The 12,188-nt window shown below is 44.7% G+C and overlaps 1 protein-coding gene across 4 annotated transcripts in view; it reads right to left on the reverse strand.

Moving 5' to 3' along the window:
• The window catches only part of lrp8 (low density lipoprotein receptor-related protein 8, apolipoprotein e receptor), an 86,880-nt gene that overhangs the window by 28,064 nt on the left and 46,628 nt on the right, over positions 1–12,188 (reverse strand). For all 4 annotated transcript variants that reach the window (XM_057037987.1, XM_057037985.1, XM_057037986.1 and 1 more), the window contains exon 4: positions 7,453–7,581. In XM_057037987.1, coding sequence (XP_056893967.1) covers positions 7,453–7,581 — 129 coding nt within the window. The remainder of the gene's footprint in view (positions 1–7,452; positions 7,582–12,188) is intronic.

Genomic DNA, 12,188 nt, shown 5'->3' on the forward strand with positions numbered 1-12,188 from the left:
ATCTTCGTTCTCTGAGCTGGAGATGAAGAAACACAGAAAACATTTGAGTTCCAGCGTTGGCGTTAATAAGCAAAGGGTAATTCCAGTTCATGTGAGCCTGCTCTTGAGTTATTGCCTTTTGGTAAAGGAAAAAAAAGGAGCGTGATCTGAAGTCAAGCGGATGTATGTCGACACTAATGAGGAGCGGGAACCATCAAACTGGGAAAGAGCACCAAAAAAGATACACAGTTATTAATGACTTGGTAATAGACTCTGATCAGCATGTGTTCAATATCAGCATGCGTCAACTGCTACAAACCAACCCAGCTCATTTGAAGCGGTGCAGGAAGCAGGTGTGTTATGAGCACAGATGCAGGTGCACGTTGCTGCCTGCGAGCAAATGTTACCACAGGAATGCCGTGGAGACCGGATGTGTGCCATTTTCAGAGCATTTTGGATTCTTTCTTTCACACATCGCGTGAACGTGATGGTAAGCGGCGCGTTTTCTTCTCGTCGTTTGGGACATTAAATAAACCCAGGTAGGTCGGACAAACCCAATAGATTAATATTTTCTACAATACAACCAACTTGTTAATCGCTAACTCTCGGTGTGACTGACAGAAGTGCTCAGTTAATTCCACCCCCACCCCTCCACACACCCACACAGTGTGCCAAAGGGACTCATTATGATAATAAGCTACAGGATTCCCTGCAAGCTATTAGTGCTAGCATGCTAATCACGTCACACTCATATCCAAGTAATTTAATTAACAGGACTGTGTAAACATCATCACTGGCACATGCCTGGATGGTGGGACAACAGTTTTAGTGCATTTTTTCCCCAACATTGGACAATTTTTTCCCCCTATAAAAGTTTACAGAAATGAGGCTATCGGTCTTGTCATCAACTGAAACTGGCGTAGCACTGGGGCATGAATATCCACATCAATTGCTTGTTATTTCCTAACGAGACACAAATAATACTGAAACCGAAGAGTTAACAGAATTTCCTCAAATAAAGTTATAAAGTTAATCGTCTCAGAGAACTTTCCTCAAAGTCGACACAGAGCACAAGAGGCCCTCGGCTCTCCACAAAACCGTTCCCTCGACACTTCCTTAACCTCACCGCGCATCAGCCGACACCTACCAAGGAGGTTTCCGTCAGTCGCTCGGTGAGTGTGATGTCGTGGCAGCGGAACAAAAGTGATCCGGAGCGCAGACGTGCTCAGGGGAGCCCGGTGGGTAAAGCTGCTTCAATGGCAGAGTTGATAAGAAAATGGCATTTTTATTTTATTTTTTTTTATCATAAAGGACATATCCCTGGAATGTCAGACAAGTAAAGTCAGAAGAAAAATGTTCAAAGTTGACAAGGATGTTAATTATCTTCAGAAACTCCACTGAAAATATCTTGGATTCAATATACTTGTATTCTAAATCTGGGTCTGGACAGTGGTGCAGTCCACTAATTACAAGTTTAAATTGGCCATCAGTAATCTAAAGGTGATTACAGCTCCACAGTGACCTCAGTCACCCGCACGTGAGTGTGTTTAACTCTGCATCGCACCTTTGTTTCATCCATCCATCCCTCAGATCCCCCGTTGGACAGTTAATAGATAGAATAGAGCGATAGCGCCACAGGTCACTGACCTTGGCCTGGAGGACAAATGATCCCTCTGACCGATCCGAACACAATCATTACAGAACACACTCAAACAGATGCACACACACGTGTCTACATGAACATCAGTCAAACAGTTACAGACTGAAGCTCTCCGAACAGGGCTAGTTTGGCTAGCTAGTCACAAAGTTAGCAAACTGTGGATTACTGGCTCTGCGATGTACCAAGTCAAACATTTCCCCATGTTTGGTGGCCTCTATGTCTAATATAGCAGCAGTGATGGAAATAAGCTGCCTGCAGCTGTAGCTTGGGCTGAGTGGTGCCTGTATACCTTCTGTACTAATTACAGAGATTCATGTTTCCGCAGCCTTGAGTCCGATGCAACTCCGGCCTCACATGTGAGCCAGCGAGCCGTGGCGCGGAGGCGTTTACACCTGCGCCCGCACGTCCAACCACGCGTGTGCACTGCTGGCTAGCCTCGCTTTACCAGGTGCGCAGGAGAATATTTTTCACGACATGAGACGATTTAAGCAGAAACTGAAGCCCGACACAGGAGGGGACAGATTGTTGATTCAAACACTACACCCAAATCATCACCTACTGTATATTTATAAGGTTGCTGGGAAGAAACAAAACACAAATTCCAGAAAAGCAAGAGGGAAATAGAAAATCAGTTCAATAAATGACCATTAAAAACCACACTGGCGTTCAGAGTTACCATCAGTGGGCTGAGCAGAGCAACTGCTCGCTGTCTAAAAACCTTATTTTCACCAGCAGCTGAGCACAGCAGCCGTCTGGGGGTCTTCCCAGCACTTCTGCTGGTTCCCAGCACTTCTGCTGGTTTCCAACAAGAGCAAAAGGAGTCATTCCATGAGCTGTACCTCCCAGTTCCCACTAAATGAGCTACCAGAAGGCAGGACCATCACCATACCAAAGCAAATGTGCAGGAGCAACTATTGTTATATCTTAAAATGCACCATTTTTAAGGGAGCGTCTGGACCAGAAGCCTGATGTAGACAGTGTATATTTATCAAATTTGATGCTATTTTTCATAAAACTGAAGCATGAGCTTGAGAATTAGCAGAAGGAGCACAGCTCTAGGAAAACAAGCTCTCTGTTAAGGTCCCACTAATGAATTATGATCCACTTCTCCAACGCCTCCACACCTACGGCAGATTAAAAATAACACAGCTTCGAACGTAAAAGCAGCGTTGCACAATTACAGGGTGGCGGTTTCAAACTGCAGAATCCTGAAATGACTACAGGAGTTTGATTCACAAATTGATCCCTGAATCTGATTTTCTTTTTCATTTTTTAGTTATGGCAGCATTTGCAGGGTAACAGGCACCATTTTCCCCGTCAGACGCAGGTGCAGGTGTAGAAATGTGCTGTTCTGTAGGAGATTAAACAGAGTGGAAGAAAGACAAGGACGAGAAGAGGGAAGAGAAGGACATAATGAAACATTTAGCAGGCTGGACAGAATTGCCCTGCGTGTGTGTATGTGTGTGTGTGTATGTGTGTGTGTGTGTGCTCTTCTGAGTACCAAATCTGCGTTCTACTAGCAAAGTGAGGACATTTTGAGGGGTTAAGACCTGGTTTTAAGGTTGAGGTTAGAATTGGGCTTAGGTTGGTGTAAAAGCTGGGAAACACTTCACGCATTATGTAAGTACACGTGTGTGTTTGCGAAGTCAGACAAAAAAAAATTCCCTGATCTGAATTTCATCCCAGAAGAATCAAAAAGTCTGTTTCAAGTTTCAGCACATTTGGAGGCTCCGACAGCCGCAGACACACACCAACGGCTGAGCAACAGTCGGTCCTCAGCTCCGACAAGTGCAATAAAAACCGTCCTCTGTCCTTAATGGAATCCTCGGACAGTAAAGAGGGAGATGGAATTCTGAATACATTTAGCAGTGACTTCTAAACAGAAGGCAGGAATTTAAAGCACGGCCCAAATGGGATTGACCAGGATCCGAGCCAAGATACTGTATATCACTTCAGTGGCATTGGTGTTGTGTTTGCACGGGGGCAGGAAGCCTAAATGACCTCACAGAACTCGGAATGAAATGATCAGGTTTGCAGCTTCCCTCATGGAAGCTGAAAATCTCCTCGTAATGGAAAGTCAAACGCTTTAACGCGCCCGTGAAACCGAAGCCTTAAATGTTGTCATTACTCAGAGCACAAATTGAATGTCAACGAGCTGCACTTTAGCTCGTCAGAGATTTTTAAAGCCTCACGAAAGATTCCTGGATTTTCCCAATTCCTCCGAACGTAGACTCGGAGGTTCGACTGCGGATCTTTCTCCTCCTTGTTTTATATTGTGTTTCCTAAAACTAAACGTGTCGTCGTAGAATCGGTGCATTCCTTAAGGTGAATGCTGTTATTTCCTTACAGGTCATTGAACGGGTGGTCGTGGTTTTCCGGGTTTTCCGATTTTTCCTGTGACGTCACTGAAGATGTGTAACAGCAAAAAACACACAAATATCCCTGAAAAACGGCTCCTGTTAGGCTGCTGTCCACCTGGGAAATTCCTTCTCTTTCATGATGACAAACACACACACACCTACAAACACACACACGTGCACATAAACTCAATATCAGCTTTTAACCGCCTGGAGAGCAGCTGCAGTGGATGAAATGTGCTGAAGGAAGTCCAGTCCCGGAGTTCAGCGGGCTGCAGATTTATGCTGGACAGGTGAAGCAGGAGGGAAGCGGCGCTCATAATGTGATATTTCACTCCAAATTAGCCATTTAATGCAATAACAGCTCACCCCAGAGACTCTAAATCTGCCCCCACGTTGAACACACACAACAGTCATATATTACCCCCCCCCAACACACACACACACACACAGAATACGTACATGCAGTCTGTATTTTCACAATAGATGCTAAATAATGCCGTTACTACCATTTGTATGACCAAAACCTTGTTTTTTTATTTTTTTTTAGCTGTAAAATTCAACCTCGTGTCCTCGTCTGCCACATTAAAGACCATCGCCTGAGGAAATTTACATGGAGAACAACTTTGCAATTACCTGGGAAAATTAGCTGAGAAAAATGGAAGTAAGTGGTTTAATTGTAGTTAATCAACAGAGCCAAAGTGTAGATGTGTGTCAAAGGTGTATGGAAAATAAACATTTGTCTAAATACTGAAATAAATGCATTGAACTTGCTGTAAATAGCAGCTCATTAGCTATTTAGCATAGATAGACGATCTCTGCAGAGTAAAAAGGAAACACGAAAATGCACTGCGGTATTATTTTTGCTCATCTGACAATATTTTTCCAGGTTTGGCAAAAGAAAAACAACGTTTTCATTAGAGTAAAGGTTCTATTTTACGTCAACGTTGATGAGAAAGAAAAGAGAGCTGGCAGATGTGATGTCAGCCAAACCAAACGACCGTGACGACATTACAGCGTTTGTAGGTCTTTGAGAACGAATGAAGAGACGTGCATGAATTAAAGATACTCTGAGTTCATTGTTTCCACAGGTACAGAGCAAAGTTGGAGCAAAACAGCAACAAGAGGACGAGCTGGTTGTAAGGAACCAGCCTCCTGACTCTACAAGAATCAGAAACACCCGTGGTGGCGCGGCGAGCCTGTTCGAGCATGAGGGCGCCATTACATGACACCTACGCACACGGTGAGAGCAGTCAAAGGATTATAAATGAAGGAGGATGTAATGGGAAGGAACTACGAGATGTGTGTGTGGGGGGGTTACCGTGCAGTCGCCTCTTCTGCTGGAAACCTAGTTGAAGATAAAAGAAGCCACAGCAGTGCGTATGCAAAGGTTCACGCTCGCACACCTGATGGCTCGTGGGTGGACTCTTATTCAGCCATTTGGATCTATTATCAAATATTAGAGTAAATTACTTCATATCTACAGAACAGCAGTGAGGTATCTGCTCCCCCCTCTGCACAAACAACACACCCCGACACATGCGCACTCCCGAGCCTTCATGCCCTGCTATGAAACACCAAATAGCGCCTCCCCGGTGGGTATCGAGCTGCCAGCATCTTGCTGGAATGTAGCGCTGTAGCACAGTTTGATATGAAAAGAGCAACAGGTCCCCGGGGCCCAACGGAGCCCCTCTGAGTGCAGCCTGCACCAGAGGCTGGGCAGCTGACAGCAGGGAGCCGGTGCGTTCAGGAAGTGGTGGGAAACAAAGCGCTTTCCAGGAAACAGATTCTCGACAGATTGTCAAGTCCTTACAAATGGGCCATGAGTTTTCTCCGGGTCTGGAACCAAACAGCATTAGAGGTACTTTTTTACCCCAAGACCAACCTAAAGCCTGTCTTTGTGTCTGAAGAAGCACTTTCACGTCAACTTGAATTAAAGTTCCTACGAAGCCAATTAGGTAACCTGTTCTTCAGATCTCCTCTTCCGATCTCGTCCCCAATTGTAGCTGCTGTGCTGAGACCCTTTACCAGGTTTTGGGGGGAATTTTACTGTTCTAAAGTCAAATCTATTTTTTTTTTTTTTTGCAGCAACACATTTAAAATATTTTTGCAGAATTTTTTTTTCAATTCCCTTTTCATGGTCAAGTCAAGGTCACAGCAGTTTAAGATGCGCGATTCAAAATAAAGCCAAAATTTCAAGATCAGTATTTTAGAAAATGTGTAACTAAAGTAAGTATTTATTCCAAAGTGTTTCCCATTTTTAGCACCAGACCAAAATATGATGATTTTGATCCAACAAGATGGACGCTGGGCCTGAAGCAGATCTCTGTGGGCTTTTATAGCAACGCTGAAGCAGGAAATCAGTTATCGTGAAGTTTGAAGGGATTTATTAAGAGAAGGTCGAAGGGGTCCAAGATAAAGACAGGAAACAGATGTTGTCTGAGTGACCCCAACATCAATACGCTGAACCTATAAAAAGGAATGAAAAAGGTGGCTGAGATGGACCAGAGAGGAGAGAAAACACTCTTTTCAAAGAGAGGGATGTCAGAGGTGACCAGGACCAAAGCTCAGGATGCTTTACTACGGCAGCAGGACGGTCATGGTGGTGCACTCAACAAGGTAGCAACACGGGGAGATAAATGAAGGGAAAGTCAAAGAAAACAGACGAACGAAGGGGAATGGGGGGGGGGGGGGGCTGGTAAAATGTGGTGGAGCTGCGGCAAATGTATATATTTCAGCCCTTTGCATCACCAAGGCACATGCACGGCATGTTCAGTTTCTGCAGGAAAGCCCAGGTCCTTTACATTAATCATGAAGAGCTCGTAAACTGCAATGAGATACATCAAAATCTAAAAGAGAACGATCGAATAGGAGTAATTAACATTTATTTCCTGTACCTTTCATAAAAAGATAGAATGTTATGATGATAACGGTGGAAAAAAAATGGTTTCACAAAATTTAGCTTGTGGACATTGTGGGAAGATTATGAGGATAGTGTGTGTGTGTGTGTGTGTGTGTGTGTGTGTGCAGCACATTAATTATACATGCATGTGCACGACGCTGCATTGTTCATCACCTCCAGCAGATGTGGGAATGTCACTGTGCCTGAGGGATGATGAGAACATTATGCTAACAAAGATCTCTCACTCTCTCTCTCTCTCACACACACACACACACACACACAACACACACACACACACACACACACACACACACACACACACACACACTCACAAAAACAAACACACAATCTGCTACTACTGAGTTTTACAGTGACAGTAGCACTGCTCCATGATACTGACACACAATGAAAATTAAGCGCTTCCTTAACACTTGTAATATTTGTACATCGATAAAAAGTCAAAGACAAACTAAAAGTTCCCGTCACCTCCTGCCAACGACCCCGATGTTGCATATTTCACCTGCTTTATTCTCTCAGGAGAAAGTGAAACCTACCGGCAGCACACTGCTCCTCGTCTGCTCCATTCTCACAGTCTCGCTCCCCATCGCATCGCCATGACACCGAGACACACTTGCTGGTGGGACCCCCACAGTCGAACTTCTCAGGTGGACAGGTCTGTCGGCCTGGGATGGGAGTGGTGGTGGTGGGGAGGGGGATGCCGATGAAGAGGAGTTGGGAAATGGATTTGGGGAGGAAATGAGCGAGGAGACGGGAGGAGGTGAGAGACAGAGAGAAGGGACAAACAGTCAATGAAACAGTTTGATAACTTGGTTATCTTGTAGACAGAATCGATTTCACTTGGACACGCGGCGAGTAAACAAGGCCCACAATGACACACACAGAGAGGCAAGAAAAATCTCAGGAAGACACAAAGCCAAGAAAACACAAAGAAAAACACAAAGGAAAACAGGACAAAAGGCTCTGACTATAACATAGTAACATCAATAAAACCATATTCATATACTTTGAGGGCTTCACTGTTGCAAACGCCTACCCCCTCAAACACACACACACACACACACACACATACACACACACACACACACACACACACACACACTCTGATGTTGCATCAATGTGATAAAATAGTCCCTTTTGGTAAAAGCCCATTACAGAGCAGAAGGCCGTGCTTCGTATATGTGGAGCCCACGGGATTCACACAGGGACAGAATACACACTTCTAATACATCATATTTTTTGCCGTGTGTGTCTCAACCGCAACACGCCAACCTCAAACACACACTGATCGACCTCAGATCCCAGCTCTCATTACTTACACACATTTATGATGCAACAAGATTTCCTGTAAACCAAGAAGGCTGCTTTCACTGACCTATAGATCCAGTCGGATTTGGCTATTCTCAGATGCACTCGTCTTTAATTTCTCTGTTTCAACAATTTTAGTGCAAGTGATTGAGAATAAATAGCCCACGGAGCGTAAAAGCCACTTTATTCCTTCTATCTGTGTAGAGCAGCGAGGGAGGGGGCGCTGTCACAGACACAGAAGACTGTCCCTGGGGGGTTGAGTCCAGTAAGTGTCTGACTGACAGCCGGGTTAAAAGGATGTAATTTGGTAAGTGACCGTTTCAGGGCCAATACGCGAGGTAGGCGGAGTCAGCTGCAGGGTCAGCTGCCGAACAAACGACCTCATATAAGCGAGCAGGAACAACGGGAACCACGGCCGATGTCGGTCATGACAAAAATCCTTAACCCTCCTTCTAGCCGTGCTCCGTGTAGGTATGAAGGGAGCGGACATGGTAACGTGACGCTGCAGCCGTCGGGGTTCCGTTACGTGACGAATGTAAGAAAGGGATAATGGACGCTCCGAAGATTGGTGGAATCCTGTGGGATCCACAGCAGAGTTTCCTAATTGCCTTAATCAGTGTGTCACCATTCCCACTGAGCTGAAATCAACGGGATAAGAAGTCTATTCCACGAAGAGGTCTCTAACGCTTGTGGGAAGACTATTGTGACGCCAGGAGTCATAAGATATTTAACCAGTAGTTCCTTAGAGGATATGCAAATGCTAACTGCAGCTAACTGCTGTAGATGTAAAAAGCTTCTCTTTGAGCTACCTCATCACCATATTTCACCGAATGGTTTGAGTGATTACTACTTCATTCTGAGGGATATTCAGCCTTTCATGAAGTTCAGAAAGTGTGATTGAAGAAGTTTAGCTGCTCCAGAGGTCAGAACATTCGTTTAGTGCCGCTCCTGTCGCGCACACATCCTGCAATTCAAAACAGCTCCTAACCAGAAGTGGAAGAGACTTGTCATGTGCGCGTGGAGCGCAGAAAAGCACTGTTTGTCAGTGACTTTAACACCAGCCGGACTGACACAGACACATACCAACGCTCATTGATTATTATGAGGGAGAAAATCAAAGGGATTCCCAGGAGACATCAGCACAGTGATGTTTTTGTGGTTATCAGACTCAAACCAAAGGGTTAATCTCTGCAAATGTGACGGAATGAAAAGGTTCGTGAAAAAATACGAAATGGGTCTGAAGACTCTTGGTCACATCATCAGTCAAACCTAAACTAACAGGCGGTCTATAACAGCCATCGTCAGTAAAATAGGATAATTAAATTCATGTTTCAGCCGTGAAGTTGCCCCATAAATTGGTAAGTGGCTGCTTGAGAACAGTAAATGTTTATTACTTCGAAGGAGTGGGGGGAGATGCCGCGGCGACTTTGACTTCACACAGGAAGCACGCAGAACGCACGTCAGGGTCGATGGGTAGGAATCTGATCAAATTAGGGCTTTTTCTGACCCGGAGGCTTAAAGACGACGGACTTATTCAACCGGAAACATCTCTACGACCCAGCGCAGACATGCGTAGCGTGGAAAAAAACACAAAAAAGGAAACAAACATGGAGTGTGGAATGTAAATCTCCCCAGGTTATGCTGTAAGCTAATGCTCATGAGTGTGCTGAAGTGCCTCTGATAGCATACTCTTTAATGAGTCCAGTATATTGTTCACTTCATGGTTTCAGTGTTTGGCCTCCATATTGTCCCCCACGAACATGCAAGAAATACCAATTTTTTTCAGTTTTAAACCTTGAAATGAAATGAAACCAAGACATTTGACAAGATGACATCACGACAAATTGCTTTTAGGACAGGCATGTCAGCTTTTTCACGTGTAGCCACAGTCGCTCACATCACCACGGTGATGCTAATTATCCCCGTACACTGTGTATATATGTGGGAGGGGAAAATGTAAATAAAAAGTGGATTTATGCAGCATGCACCCACTTAAGAACCTCACGTTTGAAGCCCGAAGACAGATATTTCATATGTATGCCCCACTTCATGCGCATATGCATTCAAACGCGGTCTGAGGAGGGTTGCGTACATTGTCGTCTGAGCCAAGCATGGATACATCAAATACACGGAAGTAGAGGAGTCTGTGAGCATCTAGGATTATCTACGTCCGTGAGGAAAACGGACATAAGGAATGAAAAGGTGCTTGTGTTTCAGGCCGTAAATGTTTCAGGACCCCCAAGTAATAATGTTCTATACATGAGACAGCTATTGACATAAAGAGAAAGCTCTCTGTGCAAATTTAATCTGATCGTTTGTGTCCTTTATCAGACTTTTCTGATGTAAATGAGGAGTTTAGCCTCGCAGGCCAGAGCTGACCCACTACCTCCGCGGCACCCCCCCCCCTGCGCCTTGTCCTTCAAACGCGAAATCCAATTTACGAAAAGGGCGCTTGTGGTTAATATCAGATTACATTTTAAATGAAGGTTATTGTTGATTAGTGGCTTTCATTGGAACACTGATCTCCTGTTATTGCAACCCTGATGTAGGGAACAGGAGGGGTGGGGGAAGAGGAGGACCAAAGTCAAGGGAAAAAGGAGAGAAAAACAATGGAGAACATGTCCTGCTGTTTAAAATAACTCATTCATGGGGACTGTTTGGTTTTTTGAAAACCTGGTTTTGCATGCGTCTGATTGGCTGGTGTCATTTTAGACCCTTAACCTCTGACCTCTCCACGTTGCTGCGATCTTCATTTTGCAAATGTTGTATATCGCATATCGACTTTTCCGTGGAAGATTTAGGAATCGGCCGCGGCAAACGCGTCTTTGTAAACAGCTCCACGGCACGAGGACACGAATACATTTGAAAAAGTTGACTATGAAGACTCTGTTCTGCCGTCCTGATGCTCCTCGGGGACATTTCTTCAAGAAGGATGTGCAGTGGTGTATGCAACCTCACTCTTCTTCTGTTTCTCTCACTCTCAAGGCGGTGTGAAGGAGGAAGAGCCTATTAAATGTAGTACCATTATCACGCTCTAGACTGTAGGTCTGCCAGTGCCGCAGGGGAAGAAATGCAGCGCAACACCAGCAGTCTCATAGGAAATTGCCACTTTCTTCCAACAGGTTCCTCTTAATGGTTGTTTAGTGGATGGCGCATCGGGTATTAAAAATAGCGCCAGTGGCTGGTGCCACATCTCAGCGAGGCTGCAGAAAGAGGGGAAAGAGCCCTCAGAGGGAGAGTGAGAGGCAGGTCCTGTGTGATGGGATTCACAGAGGACGGCGCTGAACTCAACAGCAGATCTCTGAGCTCATTTCCTTTGTGGCAGGTGATTCACAGTCCAGGTCGGGGCACAGCTGCAGAGATGGCTCGTAAAGGCGGACTAATTATCTGCTTTCTGAAGTCTCCTGACTGGATTTGTAAGTTTTCCAGTACCTGTGATGCTTTCATGACAACAACAACAACAACAATACCTATATATTCTGCAGCCGTAACCAGAAATAACACCGATGTTAGCAAGCAATAAAAGTCTAGAAGTGGAAGGAAAAAGGACGAGAACAGTGCATACAAAAAATGGATGCCTGGATTTGCTCAGTATATATTATTTTTCCCTATAATTGATTCGATGACCTTTGGTATTTGTATTAAGCGATTGGTTCAAGATGAATGCTGTTTGCTTTTGTTATGTTAAAGCAGGACCTTCCTGTCTCCAGCTGGGCTCATATTTGCCTTCAACACTTTTTTCCTGCTAGGTTTCAGCTGAGCTTCCTGACCTTCTTGAAAAGAGAAGGATTTGGACACAAAAACCAAAGGTAATAAGCCAGTTGACACGATTTCATAAGATAATGGTTGTCATGCTTTTGCATACAGGTGGAAATCGCTGGCAGAAACAATCCCATCAGGATGTTTTAGCTCCTCAGGACACCCGAGGAGCAGAAACATATTGATCACTAATCAATGGTAACCA

This window comes from Takifugu flavidus, chromosome 7 (genome assembly GCF_003711565.1).
Source record: "Takifugu flavidus isolate HTHZ2018 chromosome 7, ASM371156v2, whole genome shotgun sequence".
Lineage (NCBI taxonomy): Eukaryota > Metazoa > Chordata > Actinopteri > Tetraodontiformes > Tetraodontidae > Takifugu > Takifugu flavidus.